The sequence below is a fragment of the Balaenoptera borealis genome, assembly GCF_965194805.1.
Source record: "Balaenoptera borealis genome assembly, chromosome: 11".
NCBI lineage: Eukaryota > Metazoa > Chordata > Mammalia > Artiodactyla > Balaenopteridae > Balaenoptera > Balaenoptera borealis.
In genome coordinates, this window is record NC_138868.1 from 48735985 (window position 1) to 48763862 (window position 27878).

The 27878-nt window shown below is 45.1% G+C and overlaps 1 protein-coding gene across 1 annotated transcript; it reads right to left on the reverse strand.

Annotated features, from left to right (window-relative positions):
* Positions 1 to 648: 648 nt before the first annotated feature.
* OLFML1 (olfactomedin like 1) lies at positions 649 to 27878 on the reverse strand. Its single transcript, XM_082341610.1, is given in 4 exon segments — positions 649 to 4017; positions 24710 to 24921; positions 24923 to 24996; positions 27209 to 27878. Coding segments are annotated over 4 exon segments (1203 nt in total). The 5' UTR covers positions 27335 to 27878; the 3' UTR covers positions 649 to 3226.

Genomic DNA, 27878 nt, shown 5'->3' on the forward strand with positions numbered 1-27878 from the left:
GCGGCGATGTCTGACCACAGGAATGGATTGTAGAATCGGGGCAGCACTGGACCCTGGGGACCTAGTCCAGTGCCTTCCCCCAGTGTAGGGCCTGAATCCCCTTCGGTTGTACTGCTAGGTTGTTGCCCTGCCTGGATCTCCAAGAATTGGTTGCTCAGTTCGGCTGATGAAAATCCCTGTGGGCCTCAGATGGCATCACACCAGGGACTCTGGCATAGTCCCCAGCTCAGGCAGGAGTCACTAGTGCCCTAACCTCAGTTTTTATCCACATTTCTACAGGCTGGAGTGTTGACAAACTCCTCAAGACACTTATTTTTTCATACTATCCTGGTGGTCTGAAATTACCAGTGTGCCCAGAAGACTTGTACATGGGAACAAAACTTAAGCCACCCTGGCAAATATGAGACTCTGGTCACTGCAGGAACCTGGCCAGATGCAGGCCAAGGGCAAAGCCAGCAGAGGAAGGCTGGGGCCCACAAGAGTTGTATTACAACAGGACACTCTTTAGTTCTCTTTCACTTCCTTAAAATAGCAGCGCAGAGGCTTTTGTAGAGAAGGCTGCCACAGTTCACACGAGTTCATGGGTGTTTCCAAATCCCACATGTTATTGCCCTCGTGGACCCACAGTCCCCAGAAAATGCTAGTCTGTTCTTTAGAACTATACAATTACTTTTTAAAAGTCACTTTTAAAAAATGGCGTCACAGACATTGAAAACAAACTTATGGTTACTGAAAGGGAAAGGGGGGTGAGGGATAAAGTAGGAGTTTGGGATTAGCAGATACACACTACTATATATAAAACAGATAAACAACAAGGATCTACTGTATAGCACAGGGAACTATATTCAATATCTTGTAATAACGTATAATAAAAAAAAAATCTGAAAAAGAATATATGTACGCATATATAAATGCATTACTTTGCTGTACACCTGAAACTAATACAACATTGTAAATCAACTATACTTCAATTTTTAAAAAATGGTGTAAGTCACTGGCTTTCCAGCTTATTCATACTTCGGAACCACTTTAGGGAAGGGGGCTTGAAAATTATAGTACTGTCTGGTCCCACCTCCAGAGGCTCTGACTGAATGGTCTGGGGGTATGGCCTGGCATCAGGATTTTTAAAAGCTCCTCAGGTGATTCTTAGGTGCAGTCAAGTTTAAGAACCACTGGTCTAGGTCTTAGGAACTTCAATCCTCACTAAAATCCAACAAGAGAGCCAGAGCTGAAAAGTTCATCTGAAAGAAGCCCAAGAAGTATTTGAGGGCCTGCATGTCCAGCCCTGGCTCCCAGGAAACAAAGTGGCCCGTTAACAGGGGCTTCCTGGAGAAAATGTCTTGACCTGAAGAAGTGATTCTAGCTGTAGGAATTTAAGGCACCAGAGTGGGTTGGTTGGTTGTTAGTGGCAGGTGTGCCCTGCAGAACTGTCAAAGCAAAGCATATCACAGATGAAAGGCAGATAGCAAGCACATTACAGGCAGCCTCTGTGTGCCTCCAGAGGAACTGTGTATGCATGACTTACACATAATTCCACTCCAAGATAATTCCCCTGCTACCCTCCTTTGTGAGGCAGCCCGCATTCCTTTTCCCTGTGAAATAGGTAATGTTATTTCACACATGGGGCAACTAATGTCCCCAAACCCATGGAGTTGGTAATATCACCATGTTTAATTATTCATACCTGCCTCATTCCACAACAGATTTGGGCTCTCTGTATCACTCTGTTAGAACTGTGGGTAATTGCACTGTGTCCATGGAGTGAGTAATTCCATTCTGCCAAAGATTTACTCAAATGCTATGGGGGAAAAAAAACAAAAAACCTCTCTTCACTGCCTATGGTCTCAGCCTGGGCTTGGCAGAGGTGGGGAAACAGCTGCAAATACACAGAGCAAACCCTCTCATGTGACCAGCCTGGAAAGATAGAGGCCTCAGCACATGACACAGACTGGCACCACAGCCTGCACTTGTGACCCAAACCAGGCTGCAGTGGACAAACGCGTGGGAAAGAGCTTGAAGAAGCCCCTCTGGACGGGCACAGCTGCCCTCTGTCCCCTGTGCCACAAGGCACACCTGCTGTGGCAGGGAGTCCCTTGCCTGCTATCTGGCTTCCATCCAGATTCCAGAATATTTACCGAGGGCCTCAGTGTGTTGGGGATTGTTCACAGTAAACCCAAGCACAGGCAGCACTCGCAGAAACTTTTATGCGGAGGGCATGTAGGCAAATAGAGCCTGATGAGGTTTATTTGCTTAGTGTCAGTTTTATTGTATTTCAAGCAAGATGAGAAAAGCAAGGGAAGGTAAGGCAAGATGAGAACAGAAGTGGGATCCTCACCCTTAGGCTGGTTTTCTACAGGAAGTAGCTTTTGAAAGGCCTATAGGAGGGTCTTGTGTGGACATGCAACTAGCTAAAGGGGCAGACCATTATTTTTAGGCTGAGATGATTAACGTATTGCTTAGAAAAGGTTAAGCGAACAAACGTATATATTTGATGCTTCCTTGGACAATGGAAAGATTATGGGGTTTGCAGTATTTTCTAGCTCTTTCATTTTGTAGCTTTGGTACTTTGAATGGCTCATCTGAACCCTCCTCATCTATAAAGACTTGTCCTGCCTATCTCATTAGGGTGAGATGACTTGTAACATAGGTGCAGACACTTTGTAACTGGAAACTGGTATTCAAATGGTAATGTTTTCACTTTATTATTACATCCGCCTGGCTTGGTGGAGGGGCAGAACCAGGGGAAACCGAGATTAAACATCAATAAGAAATAATACTTTATTTGGGCAGTGAATAATGGGAGAATATCAGTAGGCATTTGTGAAAGAGGAAAGAGCTTTGAGCAAAGGCCAGAGGGGAGAGAAGCCAGGAGTATTAGGGGTGGCTTACATTTCTAATGGCTCGGAGCGGGGGTGGTGGGGAGAGTTAGAGTAAATGCTAGTAAAAGAAAAGGCTGGAAGTAAGCTGGATCGGAATGTGGAAGGCCTTGAGCTCCAGGAGGTTTGGATGGGTAATGGAAGTTGTTGAAAATTCCTGAATGACAGACTCTCATCTATGCTCTTGGAAGATACTGAAGGCAGTACCATCTGGAAAAGGATGCGTGTGCATTCCCACTTCCAGCCCCCTCCCTGTGTGCGATTAGAGGGATACTATATTGCAAAGGGGCTGTGGCTTCCGTCTCCTGGAGAGCAGTGTCCCCGGCGCTCTCCCTCGTGGCTGCAACGCATCATTGCAGAGGCTGCTTTCTCTTTGTGTGGAGTTTGTAAATGATCTGGTTTCCATCATTCCAGGCATAGAGCTGCTTATCTCTAGGGTTGTAATGAATCATGGAGTGACTTCTTGACCGCCTGGGGAAGAACACGTTGGGCAGATTCTCCTCAATGACAGTGCCCAGCGGATCATAGACACAAGTGATGCGATGCGGGCCGAGGCCACCAGAACTGTAGACCACGTAGAGGACACCACACAAGAGGAATGAGGCTTCAGCATCCTGACTTCTGCATGGAGTGTCCCATGAGTGTTCCACTCCCAGTGTGTCAGGCTCAATTTTCGTGAGAACCAAATGGCCGTGGGTGCTTGGCCCTGAGTGGATGGCCCAGAGCCCGTGCTCATCCACAGCCAGGTCAATGTAAGTCGAGGGGGAGTGTGGGTAGGCCAGGGCTCTGCCTGCCCCTCCCAAGAGCAGCATCCGATCTTCCACGGTCCTCTTCTGCAGGTTATATTTGATGATCTCATTGGGAGTCCCTTGGCTGTGAAAAAATAGGAAACCTTTGTAGATCACTTGGCCTGTCCCCTGCCAGGAATGTGTTAGGATCAGCTTCCGGGGGCCTGGCTTGGTGCTGTCTTCCATGAATGCCCGTATGCTGGCAAATTCCCAGACAGTGTTGTTTCTGGATCCAATTAAGAGATAAACTTTTGGAGAGTCTCTGACAGCATCTTTCATCCAAGAGCCATCTGTGTCCATTGTCTTCTTCACTATTTTCAGAGACTTTATGCCCATCAGCATGTTGTCACAGCCTGGCCAAACAGGAGAAAAGGGGAAGGTTACTTTATAAACATGAGATGTCTGCTTTTCTCACAGATTGTTTTTTTTTCCTTCAGTGTCTAGAATAAAATTATCACACAGAGATCAATCATAACTGATTGTAGGATTCAATGAATCAAAGACTTTGATGAATAATTGGGTCTCTGTTAAGTGAGTTGCCGTCCAGTTATAAGAGCATTAGTCATGTTAATCAAATCAGGATATAAACAACTATTTGCTGTGTCAGAGGCCCTGTTCACTCTCTAGAGCACTTGAGGTTGACACACTGAGAATGACTAGGGTATGGAACCACCTAATTCAATTCTGTTTGCCAAGATTTTACTGAGTATCTGCCGTATACTTAGCTTACAGTACTCTCCCAGAACAGTGCTAAGCACTAAAGATAAAAATTATAATATCAACCCTACACCTTGAGGAGATGACCTTCTAGTGAAGGATTCTGGTTCTCAACCCTACTAGACCATTATAAGGGTTCTACTCATGCCTTTACTCATTTATTCATGAATGCATGCATGCCTTTAGTCAGCTGACTTTGGATACCTACAAAAAGCAAGATACTGAGCTAGGTGTTATGAGCTGGGGCTACAATGGACTGGGGTGCAATGATAAATTAGGCACGGTTCTGGCTTAATAGGTACATGACTATCTAGAATATAAAGCTTAAAGTGAATTTTTTTCAAAAAAGGAGGACAGAGAAGAGACATATTGTGTGACACAGGAGAGAATCTGCATTTGAATTAGCCCTTGAAAGACACCCTGAAGGACATTCTGAGATGGGTGGGAAAAACTTTCCCAACAGTTAACAAAACCACATTTGGGAAAGTCCTCCAAGATTAGTGTTAGTAAAGTAGTATAGAGTTTCACCCAACACCAGCCAAATACGTTGTGTATAAAACTATTTGCATAAAACAAAGCAGTGAATTGAAACCAGCTCTGTGCCTGGAACCTTGAGGGTGGAGCTAAGGAATATGAATTTAATTCTGTAGGGAGGTAGGGAGCTACTGAAATTTTTGAGCAAGAGTGAAACATGGTCAAGGTTGTTCTATAAGATTAATTAAGCTGGCAGTCATGTGTACGACGGATACAGGGGGAAGAGACTAAAATCAGGGAAACCAATTCGGAGGGTATTCCTATAATCCAAACAGGATGATAAGGGTCATCCTTATCATGGCGGAAGAAGATGAAGTAAAAAGAAGGGGCCTACATTTTTCTAGCTCCTCACTGCTACTTAGACTACTACTCTCTCACCTTAATGCAAAAACCCTTCCTTGGGACTTCCCTGGTGGTCCAGTGGTTAAGAATCCGCGTTCCAATGCAGGGGACGCAGGGTCGATCCCTAGTCGGGGAACTAAGATCCCACATGACGCGGGGCAACTAAGCCCGTGTGCCACACCCAGAGAGCCCGCGCGCTCTCTGCCACAACTAGAGAGAAGCCGGCGCGCCACAACAAAGAGCTCTTGCGCCGCAAGCAATGCCACAACGAAGATCCCGCATGCTGCAACTAAGACCCAACACAGCCTAATTAATTAATTAATTAATTTAAAAAACCCTTCCTTCTTTGACCCTGATCCTGGATCAGTTCAAAGTTCTGCCTGCCCTTGAGAGTTGTGTGTTGGTGGAGAAAACCTCACAATGGTGCATATTGGTGTCATTACACCAAGGGATCTCCAACCTCAGCTAAGCCCTAACTACTGTACTACTCTCTGTGCTCAGCCCATCTTCCACAAGGCACCTATCTTAAGTCCCGCCTTCTGCCCCAAAACTAGCCCATCAGTGCCTCATAATAACTCCTTTGCAAAAATAAATACCATTAGATGTGAACTCCCTCCACTTCCTGTTCCTCACTTACAGAGTTTTCTTCAACTCCTGCCCTTTCTACCCTCCCACACATCTTTTTATTTTTTTTTAATTTTTTTTTTATTTTTGGCTGCCTTGGGTCTTTGTTGCTGCGTGCAGGCTTTCTCTAGTTGCGATGAGCGGGGGCTACTCTTTTGTTGCGGTGTGTGGGCTTCTCATTGCGGTGGCTTCTCTTGTTGCGGAGCACAGGCTCTAGACGCGTGGGCTTCAGTAGTTGTGGCTCGCAGGCTCAGTAGTTGTGGCTCACGGGCTTAGTTGCTCCGCGGCATGTGGGATCTTCCCAGACCAGAGCTTGAACCTGTGTCCCCTGCATTGGCAGGCGGATTCTTAACCACTGCGCCACCAGGGAAGCCCCCCTCCCACACATCTTAAAAGAAGCCATGTCATTCCTCCTGTGCAAGACTAATACTTTCATCTGCACCCATCTCATCCTTTCCTGGCTTCTTTTAGATTTCCTCCATGAATGATCCCCTTTCTATTATCTCAGATTTCTCCTTCACTACTATTTTATTAGCTTGGAAACATCAATTCTCCCACAGTTAGGCACTCTTTTCTATTTACTTCACTCTTTCTATAATTTTATAGAACTAGAATCTCCTACAGAACAGCTTATACTCTCTGCATCCATTTCTTCACCTCCCATTCTTTCACTTCACAATAACTTCACAGAAACAACCCTTTAAAATGTGACCAGGGACTTCCTAACTGAAAACTCAGACCTTTTATGTCCGTATCTTACCTGACCTTTCTGTAGCATGGCAGTATTGATCAGTAAAGATCAAGGGAGAAAATGTCTTCCCCCTTGATCTTTGTGTCACCACAGAGACAATGTCTGTGTTCATCAAATGCCGTTTCATTTTCCTCTTCCTTAGTCACACGTTCGCAGTCTTCTTTGTATGTAAGCTGCACCCATTGACCTATATCCTGTCTAATGGGATGTAGACAGAAGTGGTATAAGCCATTTCCACATGGCCCTTACATATGCTATCTTCAAGAAGACCTTAGAGTCTTGGAATTGTCATGGTGACCAAGTTAAAGAGGGATGTGGGTCAAGATGAGATGAGAGCTACTCATCATTTTAGGAAAAGTGGGTCATCAGTTCTAATTATGAGCTGCTTGTTGGGACTGTCCTGTTAGTCTATTATGAGGTGAGCAGTGTCCCAGAGGCAGGGAGTGGTGGCCTTACTAGAAGCATGAAGAACCTTGTGTTTCTCCCTCAAATCTTGCCAAGGTCTGTATCGCAGGCAGGAGAGCAGAGTCTTAATACAAACATGGGAACTCTCTGGGCCTCCCTCACTGACTGCTGTAGGGTAAGGTGGTGGAGTGATAGTCGGGTGTATAACAGTCTCTCAAGGAGAACTGAGCACGCTGAAAGTCTCCCTCAAATCCTTCTAAAAGCTTTGATATCAGAAGCTAGAAGGGCCAGTGGGTTGTCATTTTGTTCTTAATAAATGCGTGGGTTCTCCAGGCCAACTGGAGGCCAACTAGAGTCAGAGGACAAGAAGCAGGGTGATGGGAGAGAAAGCGGACACAAGGAAGAAGGATGCACAGCCATAGCACAGGGAACTATATCCAATCTCCTGGGATAAACCATAATGGAAAAGAATATTAAATAAAGAATGTATATATGTGTAAAACTGAGTCACTTTGCTGTACAGCAGAGACTGGCACAACATTGTAAATCAATTATACTTCGATTAAAACAAACAAACAAACAAAACATGCACAGCCAGAGAAGTCCCAGAGGTTGAGGTCAGTAAGCATTTGGCAAACTGCTTGTGACTGCCAGCTGTTTGGGTAGCAATCCTACCACAGTTCCTTAATCAATTCACCACCCACAATGATCACAGCTTTTCTTCTCTCCTCAAGGGTCTATCATACCCTCCTCACTCGCCTAGGGAGATCTTGCCTCTGATTTCACTGAGAAAACAGAAGCAATCGGAGAACAACATCATCTCTGGCGTGGATTACTGCAATAGCCTTCTACGTGGTGGCCACACTTCTATCCTTGACCCCAGAGGCCATTCCCCACAGCAGCCGAAGCATCTTTGAAAAATCAAGTCAGATCATGTCACATGTCTGCTCAAAACTCACCAGTGACTTCCTATCTGACTCAGAGTAAAGCTCACATCTCTACCTTCCAGGCCATCTGGGACTGTCTGCCCACTGCTTCCCTGCCTTGTCTCCTGCAACTCCCCTACTGTGATCATTTTGTTCAGCTACACCGGCCTCCCTGCGGTTCCTCAAATTATGCCAAGCACACTGCTGCCTCAGGAATTTGGCACATTTTGTTCCCTCTGCTTGGAACCATCTTCCTGAAGATATCTACATGACTTCCTCCCTCATTCCCTTTAGGTCTGCTCCCAAATGTTCCCTGATCATTAAGGTCTTCTCTGACCACCCTATTAAAAATGGTGGCCCCCTCCTCCAGCTCTCCATATCCCCCTTACCCTAGCTCACTGTTCTCCATAGTGCTTATCTTCTATTTGACATATTATAAATTCATCTGTTAACATATTTATTGCTCAACTCCCCTCAATAGAGTATAAACTCCACGAGGGCATGAGCTTTGTCTTATCTGTTTCATTCACTGCTGTATGTCTTGCCTCTAAGATAGCATTTGGCACACAGCAGGCCAGTATTTGCTGAATGAATGAGTTTTCCAACCACCCAATCTATTAACCAATTGCGCCTGATCCCATATTCTCTGCGTCCCTCCTGCTCTCTTTACTTTTGCAGTGGATCTCATCCCTCTCACCGACTCAAGGACTTAGCACCTGAAATTATCTCCCCTCTCCTGCTCAATAGTCTCTTCCTCCCAGCTGGATTGTTCCCCTCTGTAAACAAGCAGGCTGTAAGATCATGCTAGAATCCAGTGTGGCCCCATTTTTCTATTCCACTTTATAATAAAACTCCTTGAGAGAGGAGGTTTCTCACCTCCAATTATCCCTTAAGCCACTCTAATCAGCTCCAGTTCTCCACAAGTCTAAGTTCCCCTGCCCCACTCCACTGGATCAGTTTTTGTCCAGGTCACCAACAACCTCCATGTTGTAAAATCTAAGGGTCAATTCTCAGTCTTCATCCTAATCAACTTCTCAGCAAGCTTTGATTACTTGATTGCTACCTCTCCCTGAAACTCTTTCTCCTCGTGATTCTGGAACACCCCTGGTTTTGTTTGTCCTCCCACTGTTCTGGATTTTTTTTTTCTTGGAATTCATGGCTGGTTCCTTATCACCACCCATCTATAAGTGTTCTATCCTCAGACCTTTTCATTTCTCTATTTATGATCACTTTCCAACTCACTTCATTCTTTTCCATGGCTCTGAATAACATGTACGTTCTGAATAATGATGAAATCCAAACTTGAACCTGGAATGACATCCTATCTGGATGTCTACTTAGCCCCAAACTCATTCATCTATTCAGTGTTCCTCATTGGCTATCTTCAAACTTCACCTGTCCAAAGCAGAACTCTTGCTTTTATCCCCCAAACTTCCTCCCTCTTCTTCCCATTTCAAGCAAGAACCATCAATCAAATTTCTTCTCTAGAAGTCATTCTTGATTCATTTCCTTCCATCTCCCCACACTAGCAAGTTCTGGTAGTAAACTTACCTTTAACTTACGATGTTATACTTAAATTAGAATGCTCAGTACATTTATATATCCTCCTCTTCCCACTCCCTCCTCCTCCTCTTCCCCTGCACGCCATGAATCCTCACCTTTTGCCTGGACTACTTACTACAATAGTCCCTAATTTGTCTCTCTGATTTTACTCTTGCTTAGCTATAGAATGTTCTCCACAAAGCAGTAGGAGTGATCTGTTTAAAAACATGAATTATGTGACTGACTTGCTAACCCTTTTTTCCCAACACTCTTGGAATGAAATCCTCATTTGGCTTAAAGCACCTACCTCGTTTGGCCCCTCCCTGTCTCTGGGACTTGATCCTCCAGTTTTTCCCCAACCCTCCCCCACAATCTTGCCTCACTGTGTACTGATTACATTGACTTTCTTGCTGTTCCGGGAGCTGTCAAGTTTGCTTCTGCCTCAGGACTCTTGCACTTGCAATTCTTTCTGCCTGGTGTATTCTTTCCCTTGATCCTCCCATGGTCTGCTCCTACTCATCCTTCAAAGCTCAGTTTCAATCTTATCTCCTTAAGAGACTACCTGCGACCACTGTATCTAAATTTAAAATGATCTACTGCAGCATCTCTCTTATTTTCTTTATATCACTTACCATGTTCTGTAATTATGTGTTTTACTTACTAGTGTATTGTCCTTCTCCCCCATTAGACTATAAGCTCCACAAAAGCAGGGCCTTTGTCTTCATGTTTACTGTTGTACTCTACTGCCTTACTGAGAGCTCTGTGGTTCAATAAATATCTATTGAATTAATAAGGAAAATAGGTTCATTCAAGCAGATGTTTTTCTAGGGTTTAAATAGTGCTGCACATCCAGAGTTCTGATCACAAGTCTGTCTTAAGTAATAATAATTTGTAAAGCACCTTAAAGCTTTTATGATACTTTCAACTGTATTATTTCATTTAAAGATGTGACACAACATTGTTACCAAGGAAACATAGGGCAGGAGTGGGGTTGGGGAGAGCCAAGTCCCGGGAAATCAGTCCTTTCAGCAGTCATGTCATCAGTGGCTGCTCCCAGAGGCCTTGCCTGGCCCACACCATGGCCAGGGCCGGACTTTGGGGCAAGCTATTGAAATGAGCAGGACCCTGTGGGGCTCCTAGGCACGGAAGTCTTTCTGTGTCCCCCGTTTCTTGTTTGTAGGGAATAGACTCCAGCCTCCATGACCTTCCCTGAGTTCCAAAGGGCAGATTCAAACGGTTGCTAATCAGGGAAGGGAGGGGACTCAGAGACAAGGGAGGAGCAGTCAAGGAACAATAGTGCAGCCTTGGGGCAGGGTCCTGGTTCCACCTCAAGGGATACACATAACAGTATCTTTGAGCTCTTCTGCAGAACTAAAACCCCCAACAAATGGAAGATGTTACATTCTTCATTCAAGAGAAGGTCACAGTTTGATAACCTTGAGAAGCTCATCAGAAGACCACCTGAGGCCAGATTAAAGGAGTGCAGGCCCTGCACACACCCTGATCCTTATCAGCAACCCCACCCTTGAACCACTGCTATAAAACTCCTCGCGTTAAGACACACAGTTTTTCAGCGCATGAGTCCACCATGTCTCCTTTGCCTGGCAAAGCAATAAACCTATTCTTTTCTACTTCACCCAGAACTCTGTCCCCAAGATTTGATTCGGCACCGGCATACAGCGGCCGAGTTTTTGGCATCATTATGGAAATCTCTCGGCCATCATTTGCCACCATGTTCCCCTACTGACCCGCTTTGCCAGACTGGGGGATTGCTTCCCTGTGGCCTCTGGGTCAACTTCATTCTGGTTGGCCTGGGTTATAGAAGCCAAACCCCTAGGAAAGGCAGAGAAGCCTGGGCCAGCTGGGAACCTTAGAATAAGTTTCAAATATCTCGGCATGGCACTCAAGGTCCTTCATCTGCATTTCAGGAGCAGCTAACAGAAGGATCCCCCTCCATGCTGAGCTTTGGGGGCTATGGGCTGTGGTGCAGAAGAGAGAAGAGGGAACTGCCCTGCTTACCAAGATCCATCTCTGCTAGGGCTCGGTGTGCCTTCTCTCAGTCTCACCAGCCGAATCTGTCTCATGTGAATGCTCTGCTCTTCCCACATACTCTGGTGATCACAGAGGATGAATGAACAAGGATTTAAGCTTGTACGTGATCACAGATACATTTAATGGGAAAGAGTGGGGGTCCCATGGGCCACGAGAGAAGTTCAGAAGCTGTTCCCTATTGAGGAACAAGCACAAAATCCCAAGAAATGAATAAATATCTACAAGTACATATAATATGCTTGGTACTGTGATAGGTACTTATTTGCATTAATTTATCTACGTCTTATAATAAGCCTAAGTGGTAGATATTTTAATCTCCATTTTCCAAGTTAAAAAAAAAAAGTTTGGATAAGTTACCTGGATAGATCATCCAGCTAAGGGGGCCTCTGAGCTCATCTGAGCTGGAAGGCAGGGCCAGCCAGCCCCAGGAACATGGTGGATGGGTGTGTGCACATGGTGGGAAAGGGTGAGCCTGGGTGTGCCTAGAGAGGGAGAGGTGAGGATAATGGACTCCCTGGGGTCTACTCACAGGGTGCTAAGATATCTGTCCTGACTGGGAAGCTCTCAGGCTGCCCATCCCCCTGGGAGGAAAGTCAGCAGGCTTGCAGCCCAGCTACCAGAAACTATGGCTAAGAACAAGGCATTCAATGTCTCAGCAGTGAGAAAATGTTCATTTAAAATACAGGAGAAATTAATACAAACATTCTTCTTTCTCCCTCTACTCCTCTTTTCTAATGCAGAATCCTTGAAGAAATAGCAAAACAAGAGTGTTAGATGATTTTGATCAGGGAACCAAAGTCCGGGGGGAACACAGAATTTCCACCCCCGTGTGCTCCCTTTGGCTTCTCCTATCCCTTTGTAGCCGGAACCTGGGACTGGGAGTCAGAGACCTGAGTGGTCCGAGCTCCATCTCCGCTTCCCTCTGTGACTCCCTAAAAGTTCCTTGTCAATCGAGCCTTAGCTTTTCCAGCTGTAGAACGAGGGGTTTAGCCTGGATGTTGTATAGTTTATTCAGGTGGATATTCTGTAATTTTTATAAATTCCTCCTCTTTTGGAATTTGGGGAGAATATACTTACAGTGTCTGAGTAAAAGGGTAAGTTAAAACTCCCTGCTGTGCTTCTCTTGAGAAGAGATAATTAGCAGGAGTAAAAGGTTGAGGCAGGATAGGAAACAAATTAAAAACTTTTGAGTCCAGCCAAGATGCAAATTATTTAACAGAGACACTGACATTGTGCAAACCAGAGAATGAAAATCTGTGGTTTAGCCCTTAGGCAGACTTGCAGACAAGCAATTAGGATAGAATTTGGCCCAAGGCCTCAGAGTGAATTCATATATAAATATCACTTATTTGAATCTTTTTAATATTTTTCCCCTTATTTAATAGAAATACTCTCCAGACTTGGTGAGACTTGTCCCTCCATAGGGGAGTGACTCAATCAGAGTTATGTTTTAAAAACAGTGGTCTGCATATTAGTAGAGAATGAACTGGGGGGTAGAGGTGGAGGAGAGGGGATGCAGGGAGACAGGTGGAGAGTCTGTAAGTACAGTCCGGATGAGAAAAATCTAAATAGTGATGGGAATGAAAAAATGGGCATAGACTCAAGAAATAGAAAAAGAGAGGCCAGGTAACTGATTCGGTTGTGGGAGTGGAGTGATAAACCAGACTCAAGGTTGTGAGACAGAGGGAAGGGGGGAGGGCACAACCTCTAAAAGAATGACATTGAGGATACAACAAAAACTGGTTAGACCCAACTAGGCCCAAGATGGCAGAAGATTCAACGTCCAGTAAGCCTTGAGCCCCATTATACACTCATTGTACTACATTAGCATATGTTAAATGACACCCACAGGCACCCTGACAGTTCTGAGGCCGACCATAAAAGACCAAAAAGTGGGTGATGGCCCAATTCCTGGAAATCTCCATCCATTCCCCAAAATAATTAGAAAAATCCTCCCATTCATTAGCCTATGAAATTACTCAGCCTATGAAAACTAACCACCCCATATATCTGGGCTGCACTCACCTTCTGAGACAGACCACATTCTGTCTATGGAATGTGTATCTCTCAATAAACCTGCTTTCACTTTACTATGGCTCTCTCTTGAATTCTTCCCTGTGTGAAGCCAAGGAACCTCACTTGGTGGCCTGTCTCATGGACTTGCCCAAGACCTCGGACGTGACCATCATCTCACGCCCCATTTTCCTACAACAGTTGGGGGTGATAGAATCATGAGACAGCAACAGGGAAGGACGGTCAGATTTAACTGGGAAGAGAAGTGATGAATTCATTGAAAAGAAGAGAATTTCTGTAAAGCCATGCATATTTTGACTGCTTCTTGAAATTCTCTGTTATAAATCTTGATTTCTTCAACCACCTGAATTGTATTCATGTTACTAAACATTTGTCAATACCTCTGAAGTGACAGGTACATGGGGATGTCAAAGATGACAGCTCTCAGACAAGTAGCCAGTTATGAAGCTTCAAGCTATTACAATAAAATTGTCAATGTGGACTTAAGTGTTCTGGAAACTAGGGGCATTTATGCTTTTTGCCCACAGGATATATTTCTTTTTTTTTATTTAATAAATTTATTTATTTTATTTATTTATTTTTGGCTGTGTTGGGTCTTCGCTGCTGCGCGCGGGCTTTCTCTAGGTGCGGTGAGCGGGGGCTACTCTTCGTTGCAGTGCACAGGCTTCTCATTGCGGTGGCTTCTCTCGTTGTGGAGCATGGGCTCTAGGCGCGCGGGCTTCAGTAGTTGCGGCATGCGGGCTCAGTAGTTGTGGTTCACGGGCTCTAGAGCACAGGCTCAGTAGTTGTGGCACACGGGCTTAGTTGCTCTGCAGCATGTGGGATCTTCCCGGACCAGGGTCGAACCCGTGTTCCCTGCATTGGCAGGTGGATTCTCAACCACTGCGCCACCAGGGAAGCCCCTCACAGAATATATTTCTGATATGTCAGCATGGTACCCAAGGTCCTTCATCTGACCTCTTTTGTCATTTCCCCACCACACTGGACTAGTTACTAGTCACTGAACTTGCCATGGCCTCTCACAAGTTTTAAACTTTGCCCCTACTTTTCCTTAGCTCATCTTCACTAACTTAGGATACATCTTCTTGTCCTTCAAAACAAAAGTCTCTGACTCTTGCATGGCACCTAGTTGCTCCTTCCTGTGCACCTAAAGCATTCTGTGCAGCCCTCTTCTGTGGCAGTTTTCGGGCTGAATTGGAATCGCCTATTCACTTTGCTTCCTTGCAAGCATTTTAGACAGAAGCTGTGCCTTATTTGTCTTTTTATCCACAGTGCCTGAGACACAGTACACATCTTCCTCACTATTCAAACTCTTACTGCTTACTGTTCAAACTCAGGAATCAATTAGATTCAGATAATGCAGTATTAGTCAGTTGCTACCCCAACTCACGGTAGGCCAACTTAGAAATCAAATAGATTCAAATAACAAGAAGTATGTGTGGACATTAGCAGGTGCCATTTCACTGTCTGAATGCCTGGGGGGTTGGATAGCAGGAAGACAGGAAGGCAGGAAGACCAGCTTGTATGAAATGGTACTCAGTGAGCCATGGGAGGATTTGGCTTTGCAGACGGGCTGAGAATCCAGGGTGAGTGCTTAAACAGGGTCTGGCATACAATACATGCTCTGCATGTTTTGGTGAGTTGCACAGAACTCTTTAGTAAATCCACCTCAAAGGTTTTTCTAGGTTCCCAACACTAAAAGTTTTCATGGCACCCAGTACAGAGCCCTGCCAGCTTCCCTTTATTGGTGATTAGCAATAGAGGAAGAAAACATGGCTGTTGACTTGCATGGCTGGGTGCTGCTCAACAGCCTGGAGCGCGTGGAAGCTGGGAAGACCTGTGAGTAGGAGCGAGTCCACTGCTTCCACTGGAATTACCTATAGCTGGAGTTCATGGCCAGGATGTGTCCTTTCAGAAGAGGACAGCTTTCCATAACCTCATCTTACTTGTTTTTCTTCCACAGTATTTATCTTCTTTCTGACATATTATAAACTTCCTTGCTAACATATTTATTGTTTGACTCCCCTCAATAGAATGTAAGCCCTATGATGGCAGGGCTTTGTCCAATGTGTTATATTCACGGCTGGACATCCTGTGCTAGAATAGCCTCTGGCACATATTACTATTTATCTATTTTAATTATGAATATGCTAAGAGATATACATCAACAAAAACTCTTTGGGGTCCTGAATAATTTTTTAAAAGTAAAGGGTTCCTGAGATAAAAGTTTGAGAGCTGTGGTCCTAGAGGATCCGAGCTGGTACTCATGTAAAGCGAAGCAGGGAACTGGGCAGTCCTCCAGGGAATTTCTGATCAAACAGCCTTTGTTTTGCAATAGTTATCTAACTGTTGCAATATCTTAAGCATTCCAAGTTTATAATTATGAACTTCTTGCTTTTATTTAACTTTTATTTAAAGACTAAGCTGGGTTTTGTTTTTTGCATATTGGGTTAATTTTTTCCTGTAATGTTCTTACCCAAACTAAAAAGGATGGAAATGTTCTCAATGTCTAGGTGTGGTACTACCATTCTCCCATGTGCCTGGTTAGAAAACAGAATCATTTTGCATGTTGCCATGGATTCTTCCTGTGCAATCAATCCCACTGTTCTCTCTATCCTTTCTCAAAGTGTGTGGGTATAGCAGCTGCTCACCTCATCCTGAACTTTGCAGCAGCCCTCTCACTGGTTCTTCGGTCTCCCCTCAAAACCATCAATCACACTAATACCCCATCCACTGCTTTCCTATAGAGATCTGCATATTTAAAAACCCATCTTTTTTTTTTTTTTTCTTTGCCACACCACACGGCATGTGGGATCTCAGTTCCCTGAACAGGGATCAAGCCCGCGCCCCCTGCATTGGAAGGCAGAGTCTTAACCACTGGACCGCCAGGGAAGTCCCTAAAAACCCATCTTGATTGCTGCCTCTTTCCAGGAGCAGTAAGACCAAAAGCCTCATATGGACACTATTAGAGGTTCTATGGAAGGATGGGCTCCAGAGCCAGACTTGAACTTGCTTTGGCCAAAATAACATGGTGAAAGTGACCAGACCTTGGTGTGCTTGTGCCCTCTCCCTCAGACATCTGCCTCCACCACAAGAACAAGCCCAGGTTCGCCTCCTGCACGATCAGATGCCATGTGGAGAAGAACCAAGCCATTGCAGCTGAGGCCATCCTCAAGCAGCCATCCCGTGGGCAACGTGTCACTAATTGTAGATGCACTAGGGAGCCCTGCCGAGAATAGCTAAGCCTGGCCCGGGCCAACAGAACTGCCCAGCTGCCCTGTGGACTCCTGAGAAATAGTCAATGATTGTTTTAACCCACTAACTTTCAAAGTGGCTTGTCATGCAGCATTACTGTGGCAGATACCTGGTGTGGGGTCGTGGTAAGGGAACTATGGGCAGATAGGGAGACTGAGATGAATCTAGTATGTCTAGGGGGTGGTGCTTACTCTTCAACGTAGCAGGAAAGTGGGAGGAAGATCGGGCTACATGAAACTCTGAGACATAGTTTCATCATCTGAAAAGAAGTCATAGTACTATCTACCTAGCAGAGTGGTCATGGGCATTGGATAACATATCGGATACAAGAGGCGTAATGGAATTCCTGGCAAACAGTTGCTTTCACTTTCCAATAAACTACTCCTCAAGGTCAGAAAATACTGATCTCTACTGTGTTCCAGGCACTGTGTTAGACTTGGGGAACACAGCATGAATAGTGCAGAGATGCATGCAGTATATTTTATGTTTTCAGAATAGCAGATTCAACACAGCATAGAGCATCAGGTGAATGGGAACTGGCAGTAGTGGCACAAGACGAAGCTGAGAAATGTTAAAAGTTTCTGTGTTCAAAACTTATGGTTAGGGCTTCCCTGGTGGCGCAGTGGTTGAGAGTCTGCCTGCCAGTGCAGGGGACACGGGTTCGAGCCCTGGTCTGGGAAGATCCCACATGCCGCGGAGCAACTGGGCCCGTGAGCCACAACTACTGAGCCTGCGCGTCTGGAGCCTGTGCTCCGCAACAAGAGAGGCCGCGACAGTGAGAGGCCCGCGCACCGCGATGAAGAGTGGCCCCCGCTCGCCGCAACTAGAGAAAGCCCTCGCACAGAAACGAAGACCCAACACAGCCAAAAATAAATAAATAAATAAATAAATAAATAAGATTAAGATGGTACATTAAAAAAAAAAACATCTAGAAATCATGGATTATGACAACTATAGAAAATTAATAAATATATAAAAAAAAAATGAAGAAAAGGCAGGGAATTAAAAACCAAGGGTTGGAGAGAGGGGGGAACTGACACTTCTTGGACAGGATCTGAAAGAATGATTTAAAGCAATCTGTTTGTGAGTAGGAATCATCATCAAATAACAACTAAGAGGCCTGACATGGTCTTCATGCATGTCCCACAATAATAATGCCTCTGGGCGCAGGTATTTAGTCTCAGAGCCGAGGGCTGCTACCTGAGGGCCTCTGTGACAGCCCTGCCAATGGCCGGCCTGGCTCCAGGCTCTTCCTGCTATGAGCGCTCTAACTCCCCCACTGCCGGTCCATTCTGAACACTGGAGCCAGAACGATCTTCCTCAAAACCTCCATCTGAGCCCGGACACTCCCCTGCTTACCACTATTAGGCAAAACAGCACGATGGGAAAGGTTACTATATGTAGGAGTCGGCTTGCCTTGGTTTGAATCCTCCTCTGGCGTCAGTTAGCTGTGAGACCTTGGGCAAATGACTTATTCACTCAGTGCCCTGATTTCCACATCTATAAAATGGGGGTTAATTATAATACCTGTCACATAGGTTTGTGGTGAGAATTAGCTGATATAATCCAACAAGACAGAAAATACTTAAAGATTACCTGGTACATAATAAGCGCTCAATAACTATTAGCTACTGTTATTCATATTACTTTCATTCCCCACAGCTAGAAAGTGAAGAGGCTCAACACAAAGGAGCTTAGGTCTTGTCTGGTTCTTTCATCTCCTCTCCACTTCTCCCTACACCTGAGGTCTACTGAACCCTAAGCCCGATTAGGCCTTCGTACATCCACATGCTGGTCATTTGCTTGAAGTGCCCTTTACTCTGTTCTCCATGTAATTAGTTCTTTTCCAACATTAAAACTTGGCTTGAGGGTCACATTCCACATTCCATGGTCTCCCCCATCCCCATCTCCATGGCAACCTTGACCTTACTTAATTACTGAATGCCTGCCCCTGTGCTTCTGTGACACCCTTCATCAGAACAGGCATCACCACACCTGTTATTCTGTGTTTGTTTGGATGGTTTCCCTACTTGGCTGTAAGCTTTTTGAGAACAAGAATGTTATCCTATTCAATGTTCCATCTCTAATGCCTGGCACAATGCCAAAGTATATATGGAATTCAGTTAGACATTTGTTGAATGAATGAACAAATGAATAGGTCAGAGAGGGAATGAATGCGGAGGTTCACTACACCTGGAGCCAAAAGCCATCAGCTAAAACAACTTTGGGATCTTCTATTAATACCTGTAGTGATGGTCCTGGAGGTATCCTCATAGACCACGGGCCTTCTGGCTGGATACACAGAAGTGTACTATGTCCATTGGCCTTTCTGAACCCAGCACAGTGACCTATGGGACTGTCCCGGAGGCAGCATAGGATAAGCTGTACATACACCTTTGGCACTGCTGCTCCGCGAATGCAGTAACTTCTGTGTGTGTGTATGTGTGTGCGCACACAAGTACTCTCATACTCTCCTGCGCTTACACCTGTGTGTACCCTCAATGCCCTCCTTCGTGGCAGATACCTCTGTTGCAATTTAGAGTTATACATCTCTTAATGTTTTGTTCCACTCATCGCAAACTAATGGACCTTGGGAGTTGGCTCATAAATATGTTTTATTTGGCTTCTAGTGGGTTTTATGCTCGTTTGTTTTCATTTTTTATTTTGTTTGCTTTTTAATGGCTTTCAGTATGAGGCACACACATTTATACCTGAATGGACCCCAGAGGCATTTGAATTTGCAGCAATAGACTTTCTCCTCTAAAACATGATCTAACAAAAGATATGAGTTATTTACTTCAGCAGGGAGAGGGTTACTGGAGGTAATTTGCATGCACCCTTGCAAATAAAGGAGCGGGACTAAAACAGGAAGTAAAATAATGCTATCACGGCTTATTCTGACCGCCTTGAGAATTTTTCTTTACGAGCTATTTACAAGTTAAGAAGAGGTTAATACTCTTGTGATCCACCCATGAATACAGCCTGTGGAATCTGCCAAAGACTGTTAGTTGGATAAATTCTCAATCTGGGTATCTGAGCCAGTGGTGCTTTGCCATAAGTTGCCAAGTGCAATGCAAAATTTCTTTTTACTTATAACAGTTATAGTACCAAAGACTTGGAATGAGTTTAAAATATAAGTCAGATTGTATTCAAATCTCTTTCAGTCACTGCATTCTAAATTGTGTGCATGAGAGACAGAGAAAGAGAAAGAGAAAGAGAGAGAGAGAGAGAGAGAGAGAAAGGAGGAGAGAGTCTGTATGTGTTAGAGTTAAGATTCTAAGAATTTTACCTTAGCCCCAACATCCCTGGAATTGTGGTCCTCACATGAACATCATTTGTGGATCATCTCTCAATAAAGGCTGAAGACTTGAGAACAGCTCTATAGGAAATGGCTTAATTACAGAGCAACTCTACCTTATTTATTATCCCCAGTATCTGGCCCTTTGTAGTTGCCCAATATATATTCCTAGAATAAATGAAAACCATTTAGAGATGTTAGAATTTTCTGGAAATCTCCTAAGACACAGTGTTGAATTTTCCAAGGAAGTGATGTTATCTTCTCTCTCTAGGTTTTCTGAAAACACTCTCTAAGATGGCATGTATGTATGAATGAAACTCTTGATGTGACCTCTGGTGACCCTCCCTAGCCCATAATCCCATATTTGCCCACACAAGGATGCTGACTTGAGTCTTAAGGATTCTAGTGAAAGTTTCACAGCCGGCACAGTCCTAGCAGCCAAGGTTAGAAGATAGGAAGATGGGAGCCTTGTGGGAAGAAGGTGGGTACAGGTAACAGCACCAGCTGTGATGGGCAGAATTCTAAGGTTCCCACCCCCATGGTCATGCCCTACATACTCCCCTCCCCTTGAGTGAGGGCTGCACCTGTGAATTTGATTGTCCTCCTTGACTAGGTTACATTATGAGACAAAGCTAAAGAGATTTTGTAGATATAATTAAAGGTCCCAAATCAGTTGATTTTGAGTTAATCAAAAGGAAGATGATTATGGGTGGGCTTGACCTAAATCAGATAAAAACTCTTAAAAGAGAGACTAAGCACTTCCCAAAGAGAGGCGCTCTCCTGCTGGCCCCGAGGGAGCAATAGCCACATTGTGAGCTGCCTGTGAAGAGGGGCGGCTTCTCGAAGCTGAGGCCTCCGCCCTACAACCACAGGAGGGTGAATTCTGCCAACGTCAATGAACTTGGAAGAGGACCCTGGGCTCCAGGTGAGAATGGAGCCCAGCCAACACCTTGATTGTACCCTCGTGAGACTGTTGAATGAAGCATCCAGCTAAGCTGTGCCTGGACGCCTGAACCCAAGGAAACTCTAAGATAATACATGTATATTATTTTAAACTGCTAAAGCTGCGGTGATTTGTTACACAGCATTAGAATAACTAATACAGCCATAGTTACTAAGATACATGGCCGAAACCATGGGGGAGGGGCACAGTATGTAAAATACAAAACAGTGCATGGAAGGGGGATACGCTGGCATTCCAAAGTCCATCCTTGGGCACAGAACTTCTGGAAATAATAGGTCAGAGAGCACGAATCACGCAGTTGTGATTGTTTACAGGTCTTTCCCTAACCAAGTTCTGAGGGGTCTCTGCCATCAGTGTCTCTTCTGTAGATGATTTTGCCCTGACCCCGGCTCTCTGAGTACAGGAATGAAGACGTCAGTATATTCATGGTCTGGCTGAGGAGTCAAACACACACAGATATGCGTGGTTGAGAGTTAGTGCTGCCTTGGAAGACTGAATGAGGTGCTCCAGGAGCACTAGGGGCCAATCTGTCTGGTGGGGCGGGGAGGGGGAGCTGGGGAGGTGGGCAGAAGTGTTTACAGAGAATCCACAGAATTTTTGAGACATAAAAGGTGGGTAGAAAAATATATATACATATATATATTTGTTTCTTTGTTTGTTTGAATTGCTACTTCATGTGGGTAAATTATGGGAGAAGAAGATGGAGATCAGCTCAAGCCACTTTCTGAAGGGTCTTCCTCATATAAAAGGCTGAGATTTGAAGGGGTTTTTTGTGGCTGTTGATAATTGATGGCAAACGGCAAAAACATTCTACATCCATGTGTGTTGTGGGAAGGTCTACGAGACAGCACACAGCAGTAGGAGGCAAAACCAGAGGCGAGAGAAGCTGTAAGAAAGCCAGTGCAGGATGCAGACATGTTCCACTCCTTCCTCTGTCCCTGCTGTGGGCACAGGGCCCATCCAAGAGTCGGAGGCAAAAAGTGCTTGTTGAATCATAAACTGACAAATCATCAGAAGAGGGCTCCCGAGGCAACAGGCATGGAAGCAGCCATCACTGAAAAGTCGAAAGAGTTTTCACTCACCATGGAGCTGGGAGAGGGAATATTTTAGGCCTCCAGGGTCTGAGGGACGAGGCAGAGGACAAGGGTTGAAAAAGCAGAAAGTCCAGACTCAGGACCTCTGCTGAGCTCTAGCTGGAGTGGAAAAGGGCAACCTCAAGGCCTGAGGGGCTTAGAGTGTCTCAGAGATCCAATCCAGCACCATCGTTCAGGGTTGGGGTCCTCCCTCACCCCTGGGGAGAGCACGTTCTAGCTCAGGCTACATTTAACACCCAATCCTCCCCAGCAGCTTTTCAGGGAGCTGTTCCTCTTCCACTGGCTCATCCTTGCCCTTTTCCCCAGTCCCTCGTCCCATGCGTACCCCCAGCTGCTCCCTCTCAGAAGGAGGAAGTTCATCTCAAAACAGGGCCATAAAGAACCACTCACTTGACCGACTTGACCAAGTGCTTCATAATATAGATAAGGGACCCTCTTCTCTGTCTTCTGACTCAGAGATAAGACTTTCTCTTTTCTACCAAAACCTAATAACCCCTCTGTCTGTGCTAACAATCCCTCTGTCCATTCATTCATTCGTCCCCTTAGTTATTCACCAACAAGTATTTATTGAACATAGACACTATTCTAGGCACTGGGACACAGCATCGAACATGAAAGGCAGGATCCAGGCTCTCATAGAGCTGACATTCGAGATGGGGAGGCAGAAAATGAGCATCGAGCAAATACATGAACTAGAAGATCTCAGAGTAATAAGTGCTCCGAAAAAAAAAAAAACAAAACAGTAAAGTAGTAAGTGTTCCACAACGCCTCTTGGGTTACCTTTCTCAGCATGCTTCAGACCAACCACCCAATGGCCGAGGCCAAAAACCCAGGAAGGATCCTGGACTCATCCCTCTCACTCATTTTTCACATTCAATTATCTGTCACAAAGCCATGTGTATTCCAATTCTCAGTGACTCTGAAATCCATCTGTCCTTCTCCATCTCCCTGACACTTCATGCAGACACCATCACTTATCGCCCAATTTATTGCAGTATTTCCCTGATTAGTGTTCTCTCTCTAGTCTTGCCCTCTTCCTGCATGTCATGCCCCTGCTTAAAATTGTTCAATGGTTCTCAACAGTTTCTCCAGTCAAGTTCAACCCCCTTAGCTTAGCATGCAAAGTCTTTCATTATCTGGGTGCTACTGAACCCTTCAGCCTTGCTTCCCTGCACTCACCTGCCCCACACAGCTTCCACTCAGCCCTCACTGCAGATCTACATGTGGAAGTGTTACCTGCCTTTGATCTGCTGCACCCTCACTGAACACGCCCTCTGCTCATCCTTCTCTAACTTCTTTGTTCAAAAGTCAGATCAAATGTCACCTCATTTTGGAAGACCCATGGAGTTTTTACAAGGACTACATTGAAAAGATACACGAGGGGCTTCCCTGGTGGCACAGTTGTTGGGAATCCACCTGCCAATGCAGGGGACACAGGTTCGATCCCTGGTCCGGGAAGGTCCCACATGTCGCAGAGCAACTGGGCCCGTGCACCACAACTACTGAGCCTGCGCTCTGGAGCCCGCGAGCCACGACTACTGGGGCCTACACGCCTAGAGCCCATGCTCCGCAACGGGAGAGTCCACTACAATGAGAAGCCCGTGCACCACAACGAGGGGTGCCCGCCCCCCGCTTGCTGCAATTAGAGAAAGCCTGCGCAGCAACGAGGACCCAATGCAGCCAAAGAGAAATAAATTTAAAAAAAAAAAGAAAGAAAGAAAAAAGAAAAGATACGTGAAACCCTTAGCCCAATAACAGCATTCAGCTTATGTCTTATCTACCTGATGAAATTTCTTACATTTGGGGCAGGCATAATTAGCATATAAATAAAGTTTTCCTATTTGCAATGAAACCGTCTCAGAATACAGCCTCTGAGGTGGGGGACTTGTCTCCCTCATTGTTTTAATGAAATGGAAATTTTCCTTCTCATTTATGTTTTTGTTGCTTGATACTTGCTATTATCATTTGAGCTCCTAACCATTATTCTTAATGGCCTGGAAGTGATTCTGATGGATCCCAAGATTGGAGACAAATACCTTGAATATATCATCATCCCAACAGAATACACAATAATAATTCACTGTAGTTCCTGGCCCTGAGGGTTGGCTGTTGCCATGTCCAATTTCACAATGTTTCTGGGCATATTTGCAGCCTCTCCCTACTCCCAGGTCACTGGGAGAATCCACCAACCTGCCACTCTTCATGGCAGGGAACCACACACCTCTACCAACCCAAGGTCTATCTCGAGATGCCCTTCTTGGGCTGATTTCTAACACCGTAGCCCTGATCTTCTACGGGGGCTTTAGGAACTCTCTGGGAAAGGGAAAGCTGCTTTCTGAGAATGGATTTTCCTTTGGACACCTGTGCCCCAATGAGGTTTCTCTCCCAGCACATGCCCACAAGAGCACATATCCAGTTCTTACTGGGTCAAACCCCCTACCTGTGTGGGAGCTGTCTCCGAGGGTGAAAGTCCCCAGAAGGGGTAATAAAAGACGCAGTTCTCTTACTTGCATTCAGCAGTGTCCGGATCCTTTTCTCCTCCTCAGCTTCTTGGACTTGCTTTTCTGCCAGCACCTTGTCCTCTGACTCCGTGCACACCTCAGCCTCCCGCAGGTACTCCAGGTAGTCGATCTCCCGCTGGGCGCGTTCGACTCTCAGTGCCAGGTTACGGACCGCACTCTTGTACTCACTTGTGTACGTCTGACATCGTCCCAGCATAACGGATGTTTTTCGAGAACTCTTGGAAATCTTGAATGTATTCTCTTGCTGCTTGGGTACATTTCTGCAGTCCTTGCTTCAGTCAGAAAATAAATTCCCAAATTATTGCCAGTTATTTAACTTGCCCAAGTAATATCAACAGCTCTCGTTCACAGAAAAAGACTTTTAAAATATAAATAGTCAAAAGGGGGGGGAAATAAAAATCACCCACAGTTCTTTAATTCAAAGGACTATTGATACTTTAGTGTACAAATCTTTAAAAGTTTTCCCATGCATGTAGTCATATACATACATAAACATATTTTTTAATGTGATTTCGCTACATGTATGTTTCAAAACATATTTTTAGCTTGCTGATATATTGTGAACATATTTCAATACCAATTAATATATATCTATACCATAATTTTAATGACACAATTCCATTGAATTGACATCCCATTATTTATTCCATTAGACTCTTTTTAATGGACATTTATGTAGTTTTCAATGTTCTGCCATTCAAACAATGCTGAAGAAAATCTTTGTCTTTACATATTTGTGTATTTCTCTGGTTATTTTCTGAGGATACATTTCCAGATGTGACCTCCATCCCCAGCACCTGCACAGGGCCTGGCACACAGTCATACTCAATAAATACTTGCTGAATGAAAGATAAGTAAATGAAGGATGGAAATGGGAGGGGTTGTTGGGTCAAACAGCATGTATACTTAAAGACCATTTGGCGGTTTACCAAAATGCTCTCCACATAAGTTGTAAAAATATTAATATATACTCCAAACAGCAGGATATAAGACTGTTCATTGATGAATGAAAGAGAGAGACAAAGGTGGGGGGAGAGAGAGTGTGTGAGAGGAAGGGAGGGAAGGAAGGAGGGACAGAGAGACAGAAATAGGGAGAGAGAAACAGAAAGGATGAGAGGGAAAGAGAGGGAGGAGGGAGAAATTGTCTAAATCTTTCCTCTTTCTCCTTACCCCTCTGACACAAATCCTTCAGTGTGCATCACTTTATTGCCACGTGTCTGCCTTGGCCTGATGGATCACCTGGGGACTCAACTTCCCGCCCAGGTTACCACGATCGGGGTGGGAAGACCTATATAAACCATATCCCTATCTTTTAAAATCCACATTCATAGCTATGAAAGTATCAGTCTCTACTCGATACCCTTGTCTGCAGACAGATTTGAGTATTGGGGAAAGCTTGCAGGGATGTGACTGGCGCTGACCCCCAAGGCAGGTCGGTGGTAAATGAAGAGGGACCACGGTTGAGAGTAATTCTGGCACATTTAAGGAGGTGAGACTGGGCAGGAGGTGTCTGAGGAGAGAGCAAATGAGGCAGCAGAAAGAGGCCACCGGCCTGGGAACATTTCATCCATGGCTTCCTGGCCTCAGTCCGCCGGACATTAGGAAACGAGTGCAGCCTGCTCTGAGGAACTGTTTTACCCTGACTGTAACCAAATAATTTGGACTTGAAGAGTTTTCAGGAAAATATGGAAAATTGGAGATAAGCGTGTCTTTGAGAGGAGATAAATAATTTATCAAAATCTAACTTGTACAAAAGCAAGCCATGAAGTATGAAACAGCCAATGTCATCGCCAGGGTGTGTCAGAGGTTACGGCGGAGGGTTACATTTGGCCCTGGGAGTCTGTCCCTACTGCAAAAATGTTGGGTTTTGCAAATTTTAATGAAGTGGCAGCTGCAACACTTGGAGAAAAAGGCCCCAACACTTTCTCTCTGTTTAACATTGCTGAAATCTGCTCATTTCTAAAGCCAAGTCCAGTTCAGCAAAAGAAGCTAAGAGCTTCTCAGGACACAAATATCATGACTTTTTGCAGTGACCTAATGGCTCATCATAAAAAGACATAAAGAAAACTAAAATCTGCTATCATCCTGATATAGTAAAACATGAAGAAAACGTGACCAAATGTTTAATTTTCCTATTTTAAAAATTGAGCAACTGAATAATATTTTAGACATTTACCACCATGCCAGGCAATGTTCTAAGTAGGAATTAATTTATTAAATCTTCAGAATAGCTGTAAGAGGTAAATTCTATTATCATCCCCATTTTACAGATGAGAAAAACTGCCAGATTAGAGGACAGAGGAAAGCCCTGCTCAAGGTCTGGGAGAAACCACTAGACTATGAAAAATATTAAGTGTACCTTTAGCAATCTATTTATCATTCACTATCTGGAAAAATGCATCCCAGTAGGTAGGGAAGCGTGGGTAAGATAAAGTGACTTCCGGGAGGCAGGTTCCCCAGATCAGGGGCACAGATGCCACCTACCTCCAAGACTTGAAAGCGCTGATAGATGTAGTGCACCATGGCCGGGTCCTGGGCGAACTGCGGCAGGGGCAGAAAGGCCGTGAGGATCAGAACCCTGAAAGCAGAAGCTCGCCTAAGAGCCAGCATGGTCCTGCAAACCACCCAGGGTGGGAAGCTCTTCTGCTGTTGCTTCTCGAAGAAGGCTCAAGGGTCCAGGTGGTGGTCTCCTGCTTTCTAGCCGCTGCTGAGAAAAATTCTCCAAAAACAGCCGGACAGCAAAGTCTGCTAGTTACTCCCTCAGATGCATGATCTCACTTAGCAAGCTGGTGATCAAGTCCAGCTGTTGGCAAGTCAGTCCCCGGAGGCCTTGCAGGCCGACTTGGGGTGGAGGTCTCCCTGGGTCCAGCATCTGTCGCTATCACCTTTGACACACACGGACCCTCTGCAGGCTAGTGGCTGTCCCCTCTTCCAGGCCTGGGTGAGTGTGCATAGGGGTGGGATGGGAGGTGGGGTGGGCCTCTCCCCTCTCCCCAGCTCTTTCCTTTTTACTTTTGTTTTCCTCCTCCCTAGAGAACTCTGCAGTCCAATCACAGGCCTGACTCCACACATACCACCCCCAGCTTCTCAGAATTGGACTCTCAGTTTAGTTTCTGGCCCTAATTCCCGGATCCTTTTCCCCAGAAATCCCTTT